Source organism: Narcine bancroftii, chromosome 5 (assembly GCF_036971445.1).
Source record: "Narcine bancroftii isolate sNarBan1 chromosome 5, sNarBan1.hap1, whole genome shotgun sequence".
Lineage (NCBI taxonomy): Eukaryota > Metazoa > Chordata > Chondrichthyes > Torpediniformes > Narcinidae > Narcine > Narcine bancroftii.
Genome location: NC_091473.1, coordinates 251,844,933 through 251,869,603, shown reverse-complemented (window position 1 = coordinate 251,869,603; position 24,671 = coordinate 251,844,933). Strand labels below are relative to the sequence as shown.

The 24,671-nt window shown below is 42.6% G+C and overlaps 1 protein-coding gene and 1 long non-coding RNA gene across 2 annotated transcripts in view; one reads left to right on the top strand and one right to left on the bottom strand.

Moving 5' to 3' along the window:
• LOC138765199 (N-fatty-acyl-amino acid synthase/hydrolase PM20D1-like) overlaps nt 1-15,021 on the top strand; it is a 62,402-nt gene extending 47,381 nt beyond the window's left edge. The window contains exons 9-12 of the mRNA XM_069942139.1: nt 4,356-4,427; nt 7,628-7,793; nt 10,506-10,605; nt 12,757-15,021. Of these exons, the coding sequence (XP_069798240.1) occupies nt 4,356-4,427; nt 7,628-7,793; nt 10,506-10,605; nt 12,757-12,865 (447 nt within the window). The 3' untranslated portion in view covers nt 12,866-15,021. The remainder of the gene's footprint in view (nt 1-4,355; nt 4,428-7,627; nt 7,794-10,505; nt 10,606-12,756) is intronic.
• Nucleotides 1-24,671, bottom strand: part of LOC138765201 (uncharacterized) — a 249,914-nt gene that overhangs the window by 210,620 nt on the left and 14,623 nt on the right. The gene's annotated exons all lie outside the window — the stretch shown is intronic.

The following is a 24,671-nucleotide window of genomic DNA, read 5'->3' as shown; positions in this document are numbered from 1 at the left end:
CTAGCGACCCTGGTTCAAATCCACCACTGTCTGGAAGGAGTTTGTACGTTCTCCATGTATCTGCATGGGTTTCCTCTGGGGGCTCTGGTTTCTCCCATGTTCCAAAAATGTACAGGGCCAAAGGGACTGTTACTGTGCTATAACTCAAAAAATGTTTAAAAATGTAAGGCATAGAAGGAGAGCCTAGGAAAATAGTATAGTCACAAAATCATCAAAACACACAGCACAGAAATGAGTCTTCACAGCCCACCCCTTCCATGGAGACTGGGAGACATCTCCATGCTAATCCCAGCTGTAGACCTATATTGCTCTCTGCTTGTCCAAATAGCTTTGAAACTGTAATTGTCTCTGTCTCCACAATCTTCTCTGGCAGCTTGATCCTTGTATTTACCACCCTCTGTGTGGTGTAAAGAATACACTCTCAGAATCCCGATAATTATCCCCTCTATCCTTAAACCTGTGCCCTTTCGTTCTAGACGCTGGAAAAAAGATTCTGACCATCTACCCTACCTTGACCTTCATAATTTTATTAAACTTAATGAGGTCAAGGTTCAGCTTCCTACATTCTAGTGAGAATAATCCCAGCCTAACAATCTTTCTTTACAACTATGTCTCTTATTCTAGGCAATTTCCTGGTTTTTAAAAAAAAACACACTCAAAAATGCAGGTCTTACAGTGTCCAGAGGAGGTAAAGATCGGCAGGAAGAAGAGTGTGGGAATTAAGGAGAGTTTGGACCCCTCTCTCTCCTTTTCTTCCTCCTTTCTGTCTTTATCAGATGCCTGCCTGTTTCTTGCTTATACCTTGATATGGCAGCAATATATCTCTTCCTCCTATGGACACTGCTGTGGTGAACTGTTGTTTGCTCATTTATCTGGCTCCAACCCTTGTTGTGACTGTACTTGTGGCTCCACCCACTTGACCCAGTATAAAGTGTTCAATACAGTAACTCCGCCCCCAAAAGCCTAGGTTACAGCATGGGATACACTTCAAGCTTTTTGTGAATAAAGGCCTGTTCTGTAACTTCAGTCTTTCGAGTTATTGATAGCGCTTCAGCTGTGAGACCAGCTGAGTTCCCCCAGCATTTCCGTGTTTGTACTACAATCACAGCATCTGCAGACTTCCGTGTTTCACTCAATATCCTAGTGAATACGTTTTGCCCTCTTTCTACTTCAGCCATTCTCAATGGGGGTCCATTAGGAGAGAAGGAAAGGAGTACGGAAGGAGACCCATAAACTTTGAGCAGAGTCCTGAGGGAGGCCATAGCCGAACAAAGGTTTGCTTCATCCTCCTCCTCGTTTGACAACCTGAAACTGCACACAACACTTTAACCAACATTTTGTTTCCCTGTAACTTCATACTCCTAACACTCGTGCTTCGGCTGATGAAGTCAAGCATACCAAATGCCTTTTTCAGTACTCTGTCCACCTGTGTCACCACTTTTGATGGACTAGCAGCTTGAGATCTCATTGTACCTCAATGCACCTACCAAAACTTGAATTCCCAAAGTGCATTACCTCACACTTGTCGGAATTAAATTCCATTTGTCGCCATTCCTTCCAGTATCCCATTTCAGGAAACTTTCTTCTCCATCTACGACACCATCAATAAAATTTTTTTTTAAAAAACAAGAAACCATAAACTTTCCGTATTTGAATGGATTCCAATCAAAATAACTTGTTCAAAATTAAAATAGTGTGTTGTTTAATTTGCCTATTCTTGCTCTAAGGAGCAAGGAAATGGGATGTGAGGCATGTGCTGGATAACTGTGGCCTTGAGAATGCAATAGCTCTGCCAAGAAGATCCTGTCATGCAAGGCACGTATTGCATGGTAATTCAACTCAGAATGAACTTTAGATGCAGTTATGCTTGGAGCCTATTATCAGTCCAGAGGAAAAAACCTTCTGATAGCACCACCCAGTGAGTTTAGCTGGACAAACTGGGATGAATTTCCAGGCAGTTGCTTCCTGCATTAATATGGATTTGTGAGACGGATTTTCCAAGTTATTTGGAGGAATGACAGCGAGGACTGGAAGTACAAGAAAGGCTTCAGATGCTGGATCTGAAGCAAAAGCACCCTGCTGGGGGAACTCAGCAGGTCTAGTAGAATGTTTGGGTCAGAATTATAAGACCATATGGCTGACCACAAGATATAGGATCAGAAGTAGGCCATTCAGCCCATTGAGTATGCTCTGCCATTCCATCATGAGCTAATCCATTTTCCCACTCACCCCCATTCCCTGGCCTTCTCCCCATGACTTTTAATACCCTGACTATCAATCTCTGTCTTAAACACACTCAACGACGTGGCCTCCACAACCGCCCATGGTAGCAAATTCTATATGTTCACTCCTCTCTAGCTAAAGAAATTCCTTCACATTCTATTTTGAATGAGTGCCCTTCAATCCTGAAGTTTTGCCGTCTTGTCCGAGACTCCTCTATCATGGAAAACAACTTTGCCACGCCTACAAGAGATTCACCACTCTACAGCTGAAGAAATTAGGACTTGATGAAAGGTTCCTGCCTGAAACATCAGACATTCTTTTTCTCCCACTGATGCTGATTGACCCACTGAGCTCCTCCAGCAGATTTGAGCAGTATGGTTAGTACAACGCCTTTTCAGCGCCAGCAATTGGGACCAGGGTTCGAATCCTGCACTGTCTGTACATTCTCCCCATGTCTGCGTAGGTTTTTCCCGAGACTCCCATTTCCTCCCAACGTTCAAAACATACCAAGGGTGTAGCTTAATTGGTGTAAATTGAGCGACACGGACACGTGAACCAAAATGGCCTGTTACCGTGCTGTATATCTAAATTTAAAATTGTGTTTAGATGGCAAATATTATCTTGATGAGTTAAGGCATTGCAGTTGTATGGGCTAGCCATTCATTAAGGAGGTAAACAGGACTGCAAAGGCAATGGCCTTCCGTGGATGCTGCCTGACCTGGTGAGTTACTCCAGCATTTTATTTGAATTGGGCAGCAAGTTCCAATTTATTTTGTGCATTTCTTTGTTTGAGGTTGATTTCAAAGGCAAATTACAATGCACTGGATGAAAATGGAGCATTTAACATTACCTTCAAGTTAAGTTTCAAGTTTATTTTCATGTATAGATTTTTTTCAGAGGTAGTGGGTTCCTGGAATGCATTATGATACTGGTACAATCAGGGCATTCAAAAGACTTAGATAGGAACATGGATTTAAGAAAAATAGAAAGTTATGGATGTGCAATAGGGAAGGATTAAATAGTTGTGGCAAAGGCTGACGGGCCTGCACTGTGCAGCATTCCATACTGTGTGAATAGGAGATGGAGTCGCCCATCGAGCCCGTGCCGCCATTCAATAAGGTCTGGGCTGATCTGGCCGTGGACTCAGCTCCACATCCCTGCCTGTTCCACATAACCCTTAATTCCCTAACACAACGTAATTCAGTAGGTTAAAGTGGAAGACATACAAAGCAAACACTGAAAGAAGTGTTTGGTGCCTTACATTGTTGGGAAGGGAGAGGTGGCATTTCCTGCAGATGCATAAATCAGAATCAGAATTTCTTGTCATGAACAAGTCACAAAATGGTTCTTCATCACTGAGCATTGAAATGCTGTGAGAAGAGGAGTGGATGGAAGATGGAAGCAGGGATGCAGAAATTATGGAGGAAAGGTGCAAATGACCCTTTGGAAAGACGAAGGGGATTCCTTTATGATGGTACTGCTATTAGGTGTCAAACAGCATGAAATGTGTTTTCACGAAGAACATTCAAGGTCCAAGTAGTTCACTGAGTGAGAAACTTTCTCTTAATTTCTTGTGATGGTATCGCAACAGTTAAATTGCTAAGCCAGCAATCCAGAGACTTGAGTTCAAATCCCACCAGTTAAATTTAAAATGTGACTAATCTGGAATAAAATAAAATGTTGGCATTGGTCATGGTGACCATCAGTAATTAGTAATGAGCCAGGGTGGGCTTGGATTGGCTATAGTTGGGTCAGGTTGAGCTTGTATGGCTATTGTCAGGTTGGGTTTGCATTACCTATGGTTGGTTCAAATTGGGTTTGGATTTGGCTATCGTCAGTACAGGTTGATCTTGGAATGCCAATGGTTAGTTCAGGTTGGGCTTGGATTGGCTATAGTCAGGTCAGGTTGGGTTTGTATTCCCTATGTTGAGACACATTTAACTGGCTGCAGATATGGACTATCTGTGATCAGGTTGGGTTTTACTGTTATCTCAGATGTTTTGGAACAGCAACCTAGGACATCTTTTCTTGCTGTTCACTGCTGTGCACTACTCTGTGGGAATGCTCAGTGGAGAACTGAGGAGGAAGTTTGTCTCATTGGCTTCAATGGTTTTCTTTTTCTTTCCATTCAGTCCAACGTGATTGCTTCGTCTGCAAAAGCGACAGTGAATTTCCGTCTACACCCAGCTCACAAGCTCGAAGAGGTACCCTGATTATGAACAACTCGTTTTAAATTTTAACAATATAGCATGGTAAAAGGCCCTTCCAGCCCATGAAACCTGTGCCAGCCAATTAACCTCCCAACCCCACACGTTTTGGAGGGTGGGTGGAAACCGGAGTAGTGGGACCAGATGGCAAATACTCCAATATCTGGCTTGGATGTCTCCACATTCCAGACCCAGCCATGGACTTGAGCATAAATACTGAGGTAACACTTAGAGGATGTTGCATTCTTTTCCAATGTATTGACATAAAAGATCCCATGGCTCTAATTTGAAAGTTAACCTCCAAAATCCAGGTGGTATATCTGCATCAACCAACACAAATAAAATAGATGCTCTGGGTTCTCGGATATGTCTAGGTTAGGATAGGTGCAGTCTGCCGATGATGGGATTAGGTTCAGATTGTCACAGAGTCATAGATGTATACAGCACGGAATCAGGCTATTCATCCCATCACATCTATGCTGCTATTTGTCCATCAACTGCCCCAGGATGGATACCTTCTATTCTTTGCCTATTTAAGTATCTGTCCAAATGTCTCTTCCTCCACCATCTCTGACCACGCATGTTGTAGATGGATTTCCTCCCACCTTTCAGAAACATATGGGGGGGGTTAAAGGTTAATTGGTGTATTGGGCAGTACATGCTTGTGGGCTATAAGAGTCTGTTAATGTGCTGTATATCTATAAAAAATCAACAACTTGCTCTGTGTGTTTCAAATCCCAAAAGAACTCATTCCTCTCACTTTAAATCTGTGCCCTCTTGTTTTTGATGCCCATTCCATGGGAAATATAATTTGAATATCTATCTCTCCCATCTATGCTTCTCACAATCTTGTTTACTTCTATCAGGTCACACCTTAGACTCCTTCACTCGAGGGATAATAAGCCAAGTTGTCCACTTTCACCTTCTAATTAAAACTCTCCAATCCAGGCAACATCCTGGTGAAATGCATATTGTATTTACTCGTGTCATAGATGGGTTTTGGGGACCAATTTTTCTGGTCAGATTTTGTGGGGGGGGGGGGGGTCGACTTTCATGGATACTACTTTTTGACCGCAGTAAATACATGTGTCGTTCAAGGCATCGGGAGCTTGGACAGCCAGGACCGGGTGGCGTCCATGTTTGGGGTGTCAGGAGCTTGGATGGGTGGGCAGCCGGGGCAAGGAACCATCAACGGGAATTTGTATGTACAGGCGGCCAAAGCAAGGGTTTGCGGTCGCAACCTTGGGAGCTCGGATGGACAGGCAGCCGAGGCCAAAAGTAGGGATGTTGACTTTTAAATGAGATATATGGAAAATACATGATTTTTGGGCCAAAAATGGGGGTGTCAGCTTTTACACGAGATTGACTTTTATGGTAATTTGCTGGAGAAACTTGGTCGGTCGAGTAAGAATTGTTTGTTGACAAGTTTGTTGAACTGACCAGTCTTTTTTGTTTCCTCTGATGATGCATGGCCGGCTGGGTTGTTCATTGCTCTAAATCAGTCATTCTCAACAGAGGCCTGACACACCCCTCTGGGGGCCACAGCACACTTAAGTAAAAGCCTTGATTTCACCTCACGTAACATACAGTAATTATTTTTTATGTGTTTTATTTTTATGTAGTCGGTAGGAGAGGGGTATGGAAGAAACCAAAACTTGACTACTTCACTGGGAAAGGGGCCCATAAACTTTGATCAGAGTCTGGGGTTGGGGTCGGGGGGAAGCCACAAAAAAAAATGGTTGAGAATTGCTGTTCCTGATCCCAACACCTGCAGTCTCTCGTGTGTCTCCAACATCCTGATGGATTTCTGCATTCTCTCTGCTGTAATTATATCCTTCTTACAGAGTGGTGACTAGAACTGCACACGATGTTCCAAATCTGGCAGATCCATTGTTTTGTTCTGTCCCTCAACCTATGAAAGCAAGTGTGCCATTTGCCTTCTTCACTACCCTATGTTGCTGCTTTCAGGGAACTGTAGACTTGAACCCCAAGGTCCCTCAGATCATCAAAATTCCTGCCATTTAATGTATGTATCCATCTGTTATTTGACTTCACCTCACACTTGTCAGGATGAAATTCCATCGACGAATGCTCCATCCATCCGTCATCCATGTGCAATGGCGTTTGTTCTTAACTGCCTTTTAAAATGATACGGTATAGGATAGACAGCAAATGTACCCCATGTTTGGAAAGTACACACCCAACTTTGTGGCTTCTGCCTCTCTTTGGACACGGGTCAAGGCAATGAGTGAACAGTGCAAACCATGGCCACAAGAAATAAATGATCATAATACATTTATAAACCTTAGAACGCTAGGGGCAGCAGAGTTGGCATAGTGGTTAGTGCAATGCCTTTACGGCGCCAGCGATTGGGACTGGACCTGGGTTCAAATCTGTAAGGAGTTTGTATGTTCTCCCCGTGTCTGCGTGGGTTTTCACTGCAGGCTCCGGTTTTCTCCCACCCTTCAAAAACGTTCCGGGGTTAGGTTAATAGGGTGTAAATTGGGCAGCGCAGACTCGTGGGGCCAAATTGGCCTGGTATGTCTAATTTTTTTTTAAATTAAAACAATATTTAAATAACACTGATACCTGACAGCACTGGGATCTCTTTCAACAGGACTGATGCAGATCAAGAAGGTGTCTCAGCCCCACCTTCTTATAACTCCTTGCAAAAGCAGCCAACATGTTAAAAGACTCATCCCACCCCGGCCGCACTCTCTTCACCCCCCACCACCAGCCCCTTCCCATCAGGAAGACCACGCAGCACCAGATTCAAGGACAGTTTCTTTCTTGCCATTATCAGACTCCAGAATGAACCTAAACAAATTAAAATTATGTTGCCTTTGCTCCATACCAACTGATCTCTCACTCTGCACTTCTATATTGTGTCTTACTTGTTATACTATGTTGGAGATATCCACTGTTCTGCTTGTTAAACTATCTTTATCATTGAATCTTGGTACGTGTCAATAAACTTGAACCTCGAGCTTGTTTGCCCAGTGAAATTAATGGAATGAAAAAAATCGATGAGGTTGTCACCTGTAAGTCCTGAACCAGGGTTTTGACTCAAAACATCAACTGTCCACCTGCCTCCATGGATTCTGCCTGACCCACTGAGTTCCTCCAACAGTTTTTCTTTTTTGGTGTTGTTATCTGTCAGTTATCCATGAAAACCATCTCTCTCTTAACTCTTTCAGCTTCTCCAGCAGATTCGGCAGATTATTTCCGATGAACGCGTTAAGATTAAAGTTTTGAAATCCAGTCCTCCAATTCCGATGAGTTCTTATGAAGATGATGCCTTTGGGTATCAGGTTATCAAAGAAACAATTGGCAACATTTTTCCTGAGGTGATCGTCACTCCGGGTAAGAGAGAAAACCCAAACCGGATGAGTTTCCAATGCATTTTATGTTGCACTTTGAAATGACTGGAATCACACTGGGCTGGGGTTGTGGCTCTTCACAGTATCCTGCTACAGACTGGTTCCCCAAAATTCAGACAATTGCACACGTAGCCCTGTCGCTCTCTTTCTTTCTAGCTTACTCTCTCTCCCACTTTTTCTCATTTGCTCTCTCTCCCCCTTTCTTCCAACTCTGCATTCACAGAGCCACCCCCTCTCCCGATCAATCCTCACCTTTCCTCTCTGGCCTTCCTATCCATGTCCAATTATGGCCTTTTACCTATGGGTCTGTACTCCTCCCCCTGCCCTTTCATCCCTCCTACCCCAGCTTTTTTATTCAGACGCCTGCCTGCTTTTTGCTCATACCTTGACAAAGGGCTCAGGTCTTAAAAATTGGTTATACATCTTTACCTCCTATGGACGCTGCAAGTCCTCCTGAGTTTCTCCAACATTTCTGTGTTTTTACTACAATCACAGCATCTGCAGACATTCACTACACAGGGAAAATGTTTGTATTGAGTTGACCAGTGATGTGATTTTGAAGGGCCAATTTGTGCTTCGTGATCACCTGTTTCAGTATAGTGTAACCAGCAAGCTATCAGGAACTGTGGGGAAAAAAACACACATTAAAGAACTTTTGAATATTTCTTCACAAAGTTTAACCTAATGCGGAAAGTCTGTGCAAGTTCCTCTGTGCCTGCACAGAGGGACACTCCTTCATCGACATCAGCCACCCACCCCCCCCCCCCCCCCACCCCACTGCCTCCACCACCCAGGGGCCACAGCACATTTCAGTAAAAACCTTGTTTTCTTTACACCTCATGTAAAAAAAAATATATTTTTTAATGTAGACGGTAGGAGAGAAGCACTGAAGAAACCAAAACTTGACTGCTTCACAGGGAAGTGGCAGATAAACTCCGAATCCTAGATGGGATGTTGGGGTGCCATAGACTGAGAATAGCTGATCTTGATCCCCTTTTTAAAACCAGCTTCTCATGGATTCACCTCATGATTTTTGCCTCTGATCCTTGTCATCTGAGTGTCCTAATCTCACGTTTCTTTCCAAAACACCCACCCCTGCTGCCCCCAGCCATTCCCAATCTGTCCTTAAAGATGAAAAGGTTCTGATATGGGTTAACCATCTCTTTGCCTCCACAGATGCTGTCTAGCCCACTGAGTTCCTTCAGCAGTTTCTTTTCTGCTCCAGTTTCCAGCCTTTTGCGTGTCTTTCAAACTATTTCCTTCACTTGTATCTTTTCATCATCTTTCCAAACCTTTCCTTATTTGTTTTTTGATTTGCATTGTGAAACACCTTGAGATTTTTTTTAACAATGTTGATTATGTCATTTTAAGTTTTTCTTGTTTATCCTCTTGAATACACTAAATGCCTGTCTAGTGTGTCCCATCACCAAATAGTAGAGGTAGGATTTCTATCGATGATGCTCAGATCACGCATACAGAGTGTGACAGCAACATTATCCTAACAACAATCTCTGTGGTACATTGTAAACATTAGGCTCTTCTAAACTGCAGCGCCTGGGTAGCCCTCCTGGGACCTGGGTGTGATTACTTGGGTAAAGGTGCTGGAAGCACTTTTTAAACTGCAGGGGGATCGACCCATTAAATCACCAACCTAGTGATTCAAAGGGTACCCGCCCTCGCAATGACGCGGTAAGTGACGCATCACGCACTCATGGGAAATATCAGTAAGTCTCCCCTGCCCCCCCCACCAGCCCTCAGTCACCTCCCCGTCAGTCCCCAACCCCCCTGTTAGTCACCACCCCCCGTCAGTCACCACCCTCACCATCAATCGACACCCATCCCGTCAATTGCACCCCCCCCCAGTAACGTCCCACCTCTGCGAACATAGAGCCGTCACTGTGAACTGGTGTGGTGTTTGCAGCAGCGGCAGTTCGCAGCCTCCCACTCTTCTTCCCCCACCCCCCCCCCCCCACGGCAGCGACTTCTCTACCCCCATCCTGCGGCAGCTACTTCTCTTTACCCCTCCCCCATGCAGCAGCATCTTCTCTTCCCCCCACCCTGCAGCAGCGACCTCTCTCCCATCCTGCAGCAGCGACCCCCTCTTCCCCCACCAGTGGCAACAAACTCTCTTCCACCAATCATGGCCCTCCATCTATTCTCTCCCCGCAGCACTGACCCCTCTCCCCCCCCCCCCCCCCCCGATCGCGGCAGACACTTCAGCCAGAGATTTCCTTGTGATTCCAGCACGCAAGCGCTGATGTCACAGGAGTAATTGAATCGGTCATTTTCCTGTTCAAACTGTCAGTGGACACGACCTAATTAAGTTTAACTGGGTTCCCTGACTACCTCTGAGGTAGGTCAGGGACCTGGTTGGATTAGGACCACGCTGACCAGGTCGGACCATTTCTAACTGCTGCGTGAGTGGGGCGCTAACCAAGCAAATGGCCCATTTTACACGACAGTTTGAAAGGGCCTATTCAGACAGTACACATTTACCAACTCTCACAGAAAGTTAATTAAAATACTGGAAATCTAAAATGAGAACAGAAAATGTTGGAAGTGCTCAGTTACCAGGACAACTTCCAAAGAGAGAGGAAAACAGAGTTAATCTTTCAAGACCGTAAAATTCTTGGAAATCATTTGATGATTTGTAGTTCCACTGATTATTTTATTTTCCTCTCCTCTATCCAAACAGGACTCTGTACAGCAAGCACAGATACCAGACATTACCAGAATCTAACCTCAGAACTCTATAGATTTGTACCAATGATCTTAAAGGAAGAGGACATTTTTCGGTAAGATATTTGCACAAGGGTGTCACTCCTATCTCTCGTATTCTGCTCAAGAGTCCACCAAGCCTATTCATGAGGTATACTTGTCTTCATTCTGTTACATGAACTCTCAAAGGTTCCTTTTATTGTCTCATAATAATACTTTTTTATATATATATATATATATATATATACACACACACACACAGGGTAAGTATTATTATGAGACAATATATATCTCTCATATATATATATATATATATATATATATATATATATATTGTTTGTCTATGTGTGTTGTCTGGTGGTGTGCCTGTGTGTTTGGCACCGAGGACCGGAGAATGCTGTTTCGTTGGGTTATATTTGTGCATCAGATGACAGTAAACTTGACTTGATTAACCATGTAATATATATGATATGCTTTCTTCAAAGAGCCCTCCTTTCTCTGAGTAGGCCCGAAACATCAGTAATATATCTTTGCCTCCTATGGGCGCTGTGAGACTGTCTGTGTTCCTCCAGCATTTCTGTGTGTTTTTACTATGAACACAGCATATGCAAACTTCTGTGTTTCACTCGATGATGAGTGTTACTGCCTTCACAGGAAGAAATGGATTTCCAGTAGCATTTAAGTTACCTCTTCACCCATTGTCATAGTCAGATCCTGTTCTGAAAGAGAGAGGGTTACGAGGTAGGAAGGGGTTTTTATTGGTAGGACTATATAGGTCAGCACACCATCAAAAGCCAAAGGCCCAGCACTGTGCTGTAGTTTTCTATGTTCTATAAGACACAAGATCCTGCAGATACTGGAATCTGAGGTAAAAAAAATCAAACTGCTGCAGCAAAAAATTGCTGGACAAATTCAACGGGTCACACAGCATCCACATGGAGTAAACGGTAACCAACATTTCGGGCCTGGCACTTCTTTGGGTATTCGCAAAAACAAGTGGACACCTGAATAGTGCATTATGGAAGGCAAAAGGATATTTCGTGTAATATTACATTTTCTGTGTTATTACATGACAACAAAGGGATAATTTTTAAAAGAAAAGTGGGAGAAAGGTGAAATAGGAAAGGGAGGGGGAGGGGGAGGAGCAAAGGCTAACAGGTGGATACAGGTGGGGAGATGGGGTACAAGAGAAGGAAGCTGAGAATTGATTGTTTTCTTCTTGGATGCTGTGCGGCCTGCTGAGTTTCCCCAGCATATTTGTGAGTTACTGATGAGTTTTTGAGTTACAGGTGAGTTTTGAGCCCTGCTTTGGTTCCATCTTTTCAACGTGTTTAATTAATTTTTGGAGCACAGGCACATGCCTGAATAATATGACCTAATAATTAGACAATTTGTATGCACTGAACATGTCTGAACTCAAAGGACACACCCAAGATAAACCAAGTTAAACTTATAAAACAACCAGTAACTGACTCAGAGATGCATTGTCAGGGCAACAGGAATCAACAGTTCTTGAGATGCACATTAATTCCACGGGTGTTAGCTGATGTGCCAAATATGAATTTATTTAATTTGGAGATACTGCTTGGCCCTTCTATCCCATGAGCCCACTCCACCCCACCTTGCATCTGTCAAGATTAAATTCCATCTGCCATTGCTCTACCCAATTTTTCATATTCATATCCTGCTCTAGTCTTAGACAGGGCCTTTTAAAGATATAATGCAAAGATGTAATGCCATGGTACTGAAATGTATTCTAAATCCTTTCAAAAATTGCCTCTTCTCTCATCAATGTCACCAGTGCAAATAGTATTCAATTGTAACATTGATGTGAAATTAACATTTATGGTTTTTAGACCGCAGGCATGTAACGGTACAATCAAGGAATTTGCCGCTACACGGGCAGTCTAAAAAGGAATGTGCAGGAATTTTGAGTCAGTTCCTGCACCGTGATTTATCCTGCAAGACCCCTACAACTTTTTGGAGGAAGCCTGCAGTGTAAATCATTCCGTAAAAATTCATCGATGGTCATCCACTCTACTGCATGTCCAACCACCAGGACAGTTACACTCAGGTACTTGCAGTCTAAAAAGGTGCCCAGTGTGACGACCACACAGGCAATAATTATGTTATTTTTTTTCTGCTATTTTCCTGACATTGGAGTCTAAAATCCATAATTGATAGGAAATTGGGATTTTTTAATAGCTTTTTTTTTCTCTTCCTTTCAGATTACATGGAGTGAATGAAAGAATATCTGTGAGAAATTATGAGGATGTTGTTCGATTTTATTTCCGTTTCATACAGAACTCTGACTGTCAGTGCTCAACCAGACTCTAAAAGTTCCTCACGTGGTCTACAGAGAAAGATCCAAACAGGAGATCCCAGATCCCAATGGTGTCTTGAAATTTACCAAAAATACATCAGCAGTTAAATCTCTAAAATTCTTTAAAGTGATTCAGAACAAAAAAACTCATTTTATTTAAGAATGTGGAAGGGTAAACATAAACTCTTCCAGCCACAGGAATATCAAGGCCATGATGTATGGGATTAATAATTATAATCAATACTGAACTGATTTACAAAGATTTTTTGAAGGGGTGCTGAAATTTTTGTAGGTCCAGTCCATCAAAGCCACGCTGAGAATGGTGCGAGAGGAAGTCGCTCAGTTAAACTGCTGGCTTTCTCTGTTGGTTGTGCTTCTTGACAAAAGATTTGGAGAGGGTGAACTGGTTGGGCAATACCCTTGTGCAAAGGGCACAGAAAAAAAAAAAGTGGAACATAAGAGAAAGGATGAGTCCTTTGCATTGGATGCAAGTGCCTGCAATGTGTCACACATGGGAAATGCTCAGTGGGTCAGATTTAAATTTGATTCCAACCAGATGGCATTAACATCGACCTCTAGTTTCTGTTAGCCAGCTCCTTACCCCCATCTTTCCCTATGTCTCCTTTCCTCTCTCTGTCTCTCTCTCTCTCTCTCGCTCTCTTCCTTTTTCCCCTCTGTTCCCCCCTCACCTCCCCAATCAATTCTCTCCTATCCTCCTCTCCATATCCAATTAACACATATTGTCCATTGGTCTATACTCTTTCCCCCTGTCGATTCTTCTAATTCCTCATGCTTTGAGGAAGGGCTCAGGCCAGAAACGTTGGTAATATTATCTTTACCACCTGTGGACGCTGCAAGACCGGCTGAGTTCCTTCAGCATTTCTGTGTTTTTACTACAATCACAGCATCTGCAGACTTCCATGTTTCATCCCAGATTTAAAAAGAACTAGGGACACAAATATTGAATATGGTAGCAAGATAACGAACCAGCTGTAATCAAGTGCAAAGGGCCAAATAGACGCTTGATACTTTTGAAATAGCATCTATGGAGAGAGAAAGAGTGTTGATGTCTGAGGGAGGATCATCGATTAATACATTGTCTGATGTCACTAAAATGGGAAGGTGCAAAAAAAGTTGAAGGTTCCTTTTATTGTCTTGTAATAATACAGTAAAAATGTAATATACATGATATACTTTAACCTTTGCCTGCCGTAAGGCAAACATAGAGTCTCCATTAGTATTGCCTTTATAATATGAGAGAAAGGGAAGCAAAAGAGAGTCTCTTCACATTGTCTGATGATTCACCTCCCGCGATCCATTGGCCACCCGTATCCAGATTCAAACCTCCAATGCGATCAGGAAGCCTTCAGCTCCCGAGGACCTTCGGGAGACCATCTTGCCCTCTGCACCCTCTTGAATCCTGGCTCCAATATCACAAGGTTATTCTCCATTCAGGAAGGGTTGGAACTCGATAGGCAAGGAGTGTGGGAGGGTGAGGGGCATAGATAAGGAGGGTGGTCATAGTCTCTTTTTTCCAAGGGTAGGGGAGCCTAAAACTAGAGGGCACAGATTTAATGAGCTTTTAATTCGACATTCAGCGTCAGGACTATTTTGCTTTTCAGTCACACCAACACATGCCATAAGGCATTGCGTATGTACTGAGGAAATGGCTGGACCTGCATCCTGCATTTTGGGCTTTTAATTCACTGACAGAACTTCAAATTCTATCAGGGCAGTTGAGGAAATTAAAGTTGGGTAATTAAATTAATCTGGAGTTTAAATAATTAGGAACTGCCAGCAATGGAAACCAGGAGACCAATGGATTATCATTTAAAACTAACCAGTTCGCTATTTTCTGTGCCTCTGCAGACCTAACCCTGTTCTCGACCTCCACAGTTTAGGGGACACTGAAGATGAGCAATAAACGCTGGCATTACTATAGACTTTTGAATCACATGGATTCATATTTAACAAAGTATTTTTGCTCCAGTATTTATAATTGTATGGAATTGACTGAAGTTGATGTATATTTAAATATCATTCAGATGTAAGTTATATTGCTAGATTTAACCTCTGTCGGGTTTTTGTTGTGTAGCCAGTTTTCCGGTTGCAATAACAGAATCCTTTATCAGATTGCAATGATCGGTATAATAAATATAATTATTTTTGAGTAGTTGGGTTATTCTTGAAATAAATATTTGAGGATTGTGTTGTCATTTTCCAACTGGTTAAGAAATGGAAGGATTCGTTTGAAGCTTCCCCCAGAAGCTTGTTAAATGGAGGTTTGGCTCCCTCCCTGTTCCAAGACAGCTTGTCGAGGAGTATCATGGTGCAATGGATACAGCCAGTGCCTCCCAGACCACCCACATATTGGAGGAATAACACCTCATATTCCATCTGGGTGGTATTAACATCGACATCGTCTGTCAAACCCTCCCTTCCTCTTCTCTCTCTCCTAATCCCTATCTCCCTTCCTCCAACTCCCACACTCTTCCCTCTCCTTTCAGAGAGCTTGCCCCTGCCCCATCACTTCTCAGCTTTTCTCTCTTCCTCCTATCAACACATCTTCCCCCCTCCGCCTTCTACAGGGACCACTCCATCTGTGACTCCCTTGTCCACTCCTCCCTTCCCACCAATTGCCCACTTTGCACTTACCCTTGTGACCACAATAAGTCCCACACTTGTTCCCACACCTCCTCCCTCACCACTATTCGGGGGCCCAAAGAGTCCTTCCAAGTGAAGCGATGCTTAACCAGTAAATGTGCAAGGGGTCATCTACTGCATCATGTGGTCCCATTTAGCCTCGTCTACATCAGAGAGACTGGACGCAGATTGGGAAATCACTTCATTGAGCACCTTCGCTCTGTCCACAATAACTAGTGGATCTCCCAGTAGCCCCATTCCCTTGCCAACAAGTCTGTCCATGGTCTCATGCACTGCCAGATTGATGCCACCTACAAATTAGAGGAACAGCACTTACCTTCTGTCTGGATACCCTCCAACAGGATGGTATTAAATCAACTTGTCCTGTTTCCATTAGTCCCCCTCTATCAATCCCTATGTCTCTCTTTCCTCCAGCCCCTCCAATTCTCACCTTTCCTCTCTCTCTTGACCTCCTGTCCATGTCTGATTATCACCTTTTGCCTGTTAGTCTGTACTTTTCCTCCAGTCCTTTTATTCAGAGACCTGCCTGCTTTTTTCACATACATTGACAAAGAGCTCAGTCCCTCAACATCGGTTATACAGTATATCTTTACCACCTATGGTCACTGTGAGACCTGCTGAGTTCTGTCAGCAATTCTATGTGTTTATCACAGCACAGAGAAGCTGGTACGAATCAGACCTCGGGTGCTCTCAGTATCAAGTTTGTACCTTCTCCATGTGAAGATTTTACACTGGATGCTCCCACATCTGGCATGGTTAGGACAACCCTATTACAGCACCAGTGACCCAGGTTAGAATCTGTCTGTAAGGAGTTAGTACATTCTCCCCATGTCTGCATGGGTTTTCTCTGGGTTCCTCCCACCCTTCAAAACGTACCAGGGGTTGTAGGTTAATTGGGGTATTTGGAGGACACGAGCTCGTGAGCCAGAAGGGTTGTTACCGTGCTGTCTAAAAAAAAATTTAAATCTTGAAAACGTGCTGGTTGGTAGATTAATTGGTTGCGATGTATTGCCCCTAGGAATCACTTAGTAGCTGATGGATGTTAACTCCCTGATGGGTCCCAGTTCGAAGGGAGTGTAGAACATGTTTAACTCGTCGGTGAGGGTGGTGCTGCTGGACTCTGTGATGCTTTGTAACGTACCCCATCTCCGCTTGCATCCCTGCCGTGGTGGCCATGTACCTGGGATATTCTCCTGCAGCAGAGCTTGATGCAGTACACTCACTTGCCTTGTGGAGGTAGGACTTGCATTCCTTGTTGAGGGCTGGGTCCCAAGGCATAAATGCCTCTAACCCGGCCTTCGGGAGTGAGTTGACTTCCTGCTTCATCTGGGGAATGTCTGTATGGTCCAATTGGTCAGACACGGGCTGACAAAGGCGGTGGCAGTGTATTCATTGAGGCTGCCAAATCCTTGAATGTGGACCAACAGACTCAAAGCAGTTGGGTCGACTATTGCACCTGCTTCCACCAATAATCCTGGCAGCTCATTGCAGACACTCAGCACTCTCTATGTAAAAAAAATACTTGTCTCCTCACCACATCCATGCAGATCGTTTTGCCCACTAGACAACTCTCATTTGCCCTCTTTAGGCTGTATCGTGTCGTGCCTCGCCCCATGTCTTCTCGGCCCACGACCCTGTGCCGACCCACTACACCACATTTTTTTAAAATTTGGACACAGCACAATAACAGGCCATTTCGGCCCCTCAAGTCCATGCAGCCCAATTTACACTCAATTAACCTACAACCCCCATACATTTCAAAAGGTGGGAGGAAACTGGAGCCCTTGGGGAAAACCTGCGCAAACATAGAGAGAATGTATTAACTCCTTATGGACAGCGCAGGATTTGAACCCTGGTCCTGATCAATGGCGCTGTAACAGCATTGCACTAACAGCTACGCTAAACATGGCACCCATTAGCCTACAACCCCATATGTTTTTGAATTTACATAGGTGCTAAATGTCTCTTAATTATATCTGACTCGGAGGAGTCACGTGATGGAGTAGTGGCCGGTCGGGAAAACCAGCCCTCTCCAGGAAAATAGGAAAAAGCAAAGTATAACAAAAATAGAATATAAGAAATAGAAGATAAAGATACAGAGAAGAGAAAGAAGATGGTTTCCAAGAAGGAGAAAGTAAGAACAACTGGAAAAAAATAAGTTAAAAAGTCACCGGAGAAGAGAGAAGAAGGCCTTACCTACACAAAGGATCAGGACGCTGTGGTGACAAGGAGCACCCGATCCTCAAGGTCAGTGCCTGCCCTACAGAGTCATGACCCTCCAGCTGGTGCACTACAAAAATGGCTCTCGGAGCCAAACAAAAGTGCGCAACGAGTCGTGCGTGAACAGTGCGCAATCAAAGGAGAAAGAGGACACCGGCAGGGGTGGGGGGGCTCAGCAGAGGAGCGGGCTGTCACAGAGCGAGCAGCTGAGGGATGCCCGACACCAGGGCTCTCAGCTGGAGGATAAGAAAAACAGCAGAAGAGGGAGCGACGAAACAGACGTGGAAGATAGACGGAGGGAAGACCGACAAGAAGACCAATGTCAGGAAGCACAACGGATGAGTAGCCCAGGAGGCAACAAGAGGCTCGACAGAGATACAAGCAGCTCATCAGGAAAAACAGAAGAGACACAGACACAAAGAAGAGAAGAAAAAGACACAAACACAGATACAGACACAGTAGAAGAGGAAGAAGAAGACCAAGATCTTCATAGTGAAATAGAAGGTAAAACCGATGGACAAAGAAAAATAAAAGGTAAAACATGAACTGAATATAGATAAAGAACAAATGAGATCACTAAAAGAATGGTCATAATTAGAGTTCAATGCAATTAAAAGGAAAATGAAAAGAACAGAAGATAAAATGCAAAGGTTAGAACTGGTAATGACAGAAATAGGGAAAAGAGTAGAGAATGTGGAAGAGCGGGAAAGGGCTGCAGAAATGGAAGTGAATGACAAGAGAAAAATTGGAAGAAAGTGACAAAAAAATTAAAGAGACACAAGAGTTGTTATCTCAGAAAATTGATATGTTGGAAAATTATAGTAGGCGAAATAACATAAAAATAGTGGGCCTGAAGGCATAGACATGAAGGAATTTATAAAAGGATGGATCCCGAAGGTCCTGGGAAGAACTCAAATGCAAGAAGAAATGGAAATAGAAAGGCCACACAGAGCATTAACTCCAAAACCACAGGCACATCAAAAACCAAGATCCATCTTAGTAAAATTTTTGAGATATACGACAAGAGAAAATATACTGGAACAGGCAAGGAATAAAATTAGAAAAGATAATAAACCATTGGAATACAAGGGTCAAAAAATATTTTTTTACCCAGACATAAGTTTTGAACTCTGAAAGAGGAGGAAGGAATTTAATACAGCGAAATCAACTTTATGGAAAAAAGGTTACAAATTCATATTAAGACATCCAGCCGTGCTTAAAGTATTTATACCCAGGGAGCAAAACAGTCTGTTCTCAGATCCAGAGAAAGCGCAAGAATTTGCAGAATGTTTGCAGGACAGGAGAAGAGATGAAGAGATGTAACAAGAATGAAGAACGGCGATAAAGTATATATAAAGATGTAAAAACAATGTATATGTCAAGAATTAAAGAGGGAAAGGAGAAGGGAAGGAAGGGCGTAAGGGGGAAAAAAAGAAGAGAGAGAGAGCTTTGTTATATGTGTTAAAAAAAAGTGTTTTCTGGAGAGAGCTGGGTAGAGGGGGGAATAACCATCACTGCAAAATAAGTTGACGCTGCGAACAAGATCAGTACCCAAATGAAAAGGGGAGTTGTGGTTGCCCGGCAAGGGGTATGGGGCAACTCAGAGAGGGGGGGAATTTTGGGGTTATGGTATTAGTTTATATGGGAACTGCGGGGGTACTTTATGTCTTAAATGTGTTGTTGTACATTAAGTGTAATCTTTGGCTTGGCTTCGCGGACAAAGATTTCTGGAGGGGGTAAAAAGTGTAATAAGAGAAAACTAAGAGATGAAAATGGGGAAATGGGATGGAGGTGGCGAAGAGGTGGAAAAGAGGTGGATGCAAGATATAAGATGGCCATATTGAACTATATGACTATAAATATTAATGGAATACATAACCAAATTAAAAGGAAGAGGCTACTAAATTTATTGAAGAAGGAAAAAATAGATATAGCATTTGTGCAGGAAATGCATCTAACTGAAGCAGAACATAACAAACTAAAGAGAGACTGGGTAGGACAAGTAACAGCAGCATCCTATAATTCAAATGCTAGAGGTGTAGCCATACTAGTTAACAAAAATGTACCAATCAAAATAGAGGAGGAAATAATAGATCCAGCAGGGAGGTATGTAATGATAAAGTGCCAGATATACTCAGGATTTTGGAATTTGCTCAGTATATATCCGCCTAACGAGGAGGATCAATAGTTTTGTTTTTTTTTAATTTTTTTTATTTTTCACACCATAAATCACATTAGCCATGATATACACTATTTCTTTTCACACATATACAGTGACTTTTTCTCCCCCCCCCCTTTCCTCCCAAACCACCCCCCCACCCCCCCCCTCTCATCCATTTTAGGTATACAATCTAGGTTGCATTAAGCCAGTCAGACAATGTTGTCATTCAACAAAATTACACCAGAAATTCTACTGAGTCCATTCTTTTCTTTCCTTCTCCTTCCATCAACTTAGGTAATGTTTGTCCCCGATAGGTTTTCGCTATTGTATTTAATGTAAGGCTCCTATACTTGTTCGAATATTTCAATATTATTTCTTAACCAATATGTTATTTTTTCTAATGGAATACATTTATTCATTTAAATTTGGTAGTTTCTTCCTTTTAATTTGGTTATGTATTCCATTAATATTTAAAGACATATAGTTCAGCGTAGCCCTTTTATATTTTGTTTATCTTCTCTTTCCGTTTTTCCATCATTACCTTTCCTCCTTTTCCATTTCTGTTTTCTTATTTTCAACTCTTTATAAGACAACATTCCTACAACATCTAACATTTTCCTTATTCTCCTATTTCTATCTTATTTATCCCCAATCTCCCCTTCACCTCCTGAGTTGTCCTTTATCCCTTGTCGGACAACCACATCTCCCCTCTCCATTTGGATTTGCGAATCCACTCGCAAGCGTCAACTGATTTTGCAGTGACCGCTATTTCCCCCCACCCCGCCTCCCCCAGAAAAGATTTCACTTTTCATATGTCACAAAGGTCCCTCTTTTAATTCCCTCCTTATTCTCTCTATTCCATTACCTTCCCTTATTAATTCTTGTCTATACTATCTATATTTTCCTCTAAGTACAGATACATTCATGTATGCTCATTGTCTCTATTCACTCTTATACCTCTTTACCTGCATACATATCAATCGTGATCATTTTTACTCTCATTACCCGTCTTCATCCCTCAGTCTATTTTTGTCTTTACCCACATACATATCAGTCGTGATCATTTTAACTCTCATTACCCGTCTTCCTCCCTCAGTCTATTTTTGTAATTGTTCTGCAAATTTTCGTGCTTCTTCTGGATCCGAGAATAGTCTGTTTTGTTGTCCTGGAATAAATATTTTCAATACCGCTGGATGCTTTAGTATAAATTTATACCCTTTCTTCCATAAAATCGCCTTTGCTGTATTGAACTCTTTTCTCTTCTTTAGGAGTTCAAAAGTTATATCTGGATAAATGAAGATTTTTTGCCCTTTATACTCCAGTGGTTTGTTGCCCTCTCTTACTTTTTCCATTGTCTTCTCCAGTACCTTTTCTCTTGTAGTATATCTTAGGAATTTTACTACAATAGATCTTGGTTTTTGTTGTGGTTGTGGTTTAGAGGCCAATACTCTATGTGCCCTTTCTATTTCCATTTCATGCTGTAGTTCTGGACATCCTAGGGTCTTAGGGATCCACTCTTTTATAAACTCCCTCATATTCTTGCCTTCTTCATCTTCCTTATGGCCCACTATCTTTATGTTATTTCTTCTGTTATGGTTTTCCATTGTATCTATTTTTTGAGCTAGTAGTTCTTGTGTCTCTTTAGTTTTTTTATTAGATTTCTCCAATTTCTTTTTTAAGTCTTCTACCTCCATTTCTGCTGCTACTGCCCGCTCTTCCATCTTGTCCATTTTTTTTCCCATTTCTGTTAAGGTCATCTCCATTTTAATTATTTTCTCCTCTGTGTTGTTTATTCTTTTTCTTAAATCCTTAAATTCCTGTGTTTGCCATTCTTTAAATGACTCCATGTATCCTTTAATAAGAGCAAGTATATCCTTTACCTTGCCTATCTTTTCTTCTTCTATTTCACCATACTCTTCCTCTTCTTCTTCCTCTGGGTTGGCCATCTGTTGTTTCTTTGTTGCCCTTTCCTTCTCTTCTATCTTGTTTCTATTGTCTTCTGTGGTCTCTTCTTGCTGCAGGTGTTCTGCAGCTGTCGTTGCCGGCTGTGGAGATCGACTCCCCAGCTGGTCCCCCCTCCCGTCGGTGTGTTTTTTTTCATTCGCATCGCGCATGCGCGAAACTTCGCGCATGCGCGGTTGCGCACTTTTGCTCGGCTCTGCGAGCCATTTTTGTAGTCCATTATTTACCGACCTGAGGGAGCGGGTTTCTCTCTCCGCAGCGGGCCTCTTCGGACAGGTAAGGCCTTCACCTTTTTCCTCCTTTGTCTTCTCTTCCTCTCTTCTTACCGTTGCTTTCGACTTTTCTTTTTTTGTCGCCATCTTCTTTCCACCTTTATACTCACTTTTCTGTAACTTTTATTTCTGTGCCTTTGTGTTTTCTCTTGTTTTTCCAGACTTTTCTGGAGAGGGCTGGAGTTCACCGTCCGGCCACTACTCCATCGCGTGACTCCTCCCCGAGGATCAATAGTTTATGCAGAATATTTTTTTCAAGATTGCAGACAACACAAGGAAATATATTGATAGGAGGGGATTTTAACTTTAATTTGGACCCAATGTTAGATAAAACTGGACAAAAGACAAGTAAAAAGAATAAAGTAGCCAAATATTTGGTTAAATCAATGCAGGAAATGAAACTTATGGATATATGGAGGAGGCAACACCCAAGAGAGAAGGAATTTTCATATTATTTGAGTAGGCACAAAACTTACTCAAGGAATGATATGTTTTTGTTGTCAGCCCATATTCAATGGAGAGTTAGGAAAACTGAATATAAAGCTAGACTACTATCAGATCATTCACCCCTGTTATTAGCAATAGAACTGGAGGACATCCCACCAAGAACATATAGATGGAGATTAAACTCCATGCTACTTAAAAGACAGGAATTTAGGGAGTTTATTGAATGCCAAATTAAAACATATTTTGAAATAAACAGAGGATCAGTGAAAGGCAAATTTATATTCTGGGACACAATGAAAGTCTTCATTAGAGGGCAGATAATAAGTTATGTGACTAAGATGAAAAATTGGGAAATAGAGCAGTTGGAAAGGGAGGTAGTAAGTACAGAAAAGGAATTAGTAAAAAGGGATGATCTAACGAAAAGGAGAGAACTGGCGGACAAATAAATAAAATACGAAACATTTCAAACGTACAAGGTGGAGAAGAACATAATGAAAACAAAGCAAAAGTATTACGAACTGGGAGAAAAAAAAACACATAAAATATTAGCCTGGCAACTTAAAACAGACAAGCTAAAAGAACAATACTGGCATCAAGGAAAAAGGACAAACAAATTACATATAATTCAATGGAGATTAATGAAAATTTTAAGGAATTTTATGAACAATTGTATCAAACTGAGAACGAGGGGAAAGATGATAAAATAAAGGAACTTTTAGCTAAAATTGAACTGCTGAAATTGCAAGAAGAGGAACAAAACAAACTAATAAAACTATTTGAAATAGAGGAAGTACAGGATATATTAAAAAACCTGCCGAACAACAAAACACCAGGAGAGGATGGATTTCCAATAGAATTTTATAAAACATTTAAAGAGTTATTAATTCCTCCTCTCCTGGAAGTAATGAACCAGGGAGAAGAAACACAAAACTTGCCAGATTCATGTCTTCTTTCTTTCTTTGGCTTGGCTTTGCGGACGAAGATTTATGGAGGGGGTAAAAGTCCACGTCAGCTGCAGGCTCGTTTGTGGCTGACAAGTCCGATGTGGGACAGGCAGACACGGTTGCAGCAGTTGCAAGGGAAAATTGGTTGGTTGGGGTTGGGTGTTGGGTTTTTCCTCCTTTGTCTTTTGACAGTGAGGTGGGCTCTGCGGTCTTCTTCAAAGGAGGTTGCTGCCCGCCGAACTGTGAGGCGCCAAGATGCACGGTTTGAGGCGATATCAGCCCACTGGCGATGGTCAATGTGGCAGGCACCAAGAGATTTCTTTAGGCAGTCCTTGTACCTCTTCTTTGGTGCACCTCTGTCTCGGTAGCCAGTGGAGAGCTCGCCATAGAACACAATCTTGGGAAGGCGATGGTCCTCCATTCTGGAGACGTGACCTACCCAGCGCAGTTGGATCTTCAGCAGCGTGGATTCAATGCTGTCGGCCTCTACCATCTCGAGTACTTCGATGTTGGAGATGAAGTCGCTCCAATGAATGTTGAGGATGGAATGGAGACAACGCTGGTGGAAGCGTTCTAGGAGCCGTAGGTGATGCCAGTAAAGGACCCATGATTCGGAGCCAAACAGGAGTGTGGGTATGACAACGGCTCTGTATACGCTAATCTTTGTGAGGTTTTTCAGTTGGTTGTTTTTCCAGATTCTTTTGTGTAGTCTTCCAAAGGCGCTATTTGCCTTGGTGAGTCTATTGTCTATCTCGTTGTTGATCCTTGCATCTGATTAAATGGTGCAGCCGAGATAGGTAAACTGGTTGACTGATTTGAGTTTTGTGTGGGGGGGGCTGGTAGTCATGGTGGGGAGCTGGCTGATGGAGGACCTCAGTTTACTTCAGGCTGACTTCCAGGCCAAACATTTTGGCAGTTTCCGCAAAACAGGACGTCAAGCGCTGAAGAGCTGGCTCTGAATGGGCAACTAAAGCGGCATCGTCTGCAAAGAGTAGTTCACGGACAAGTTTCTCTTGTGTCTTGGTGTGAGCTTGCAGGCGCCTCAGATTGAAGAGACTGCATTCATGTAAGACAGCAATAATTACAGTAATACCAAAGATGGGGAAGGATCCATTAACATCAGCATCATACAGATCAATATCTCTACTTA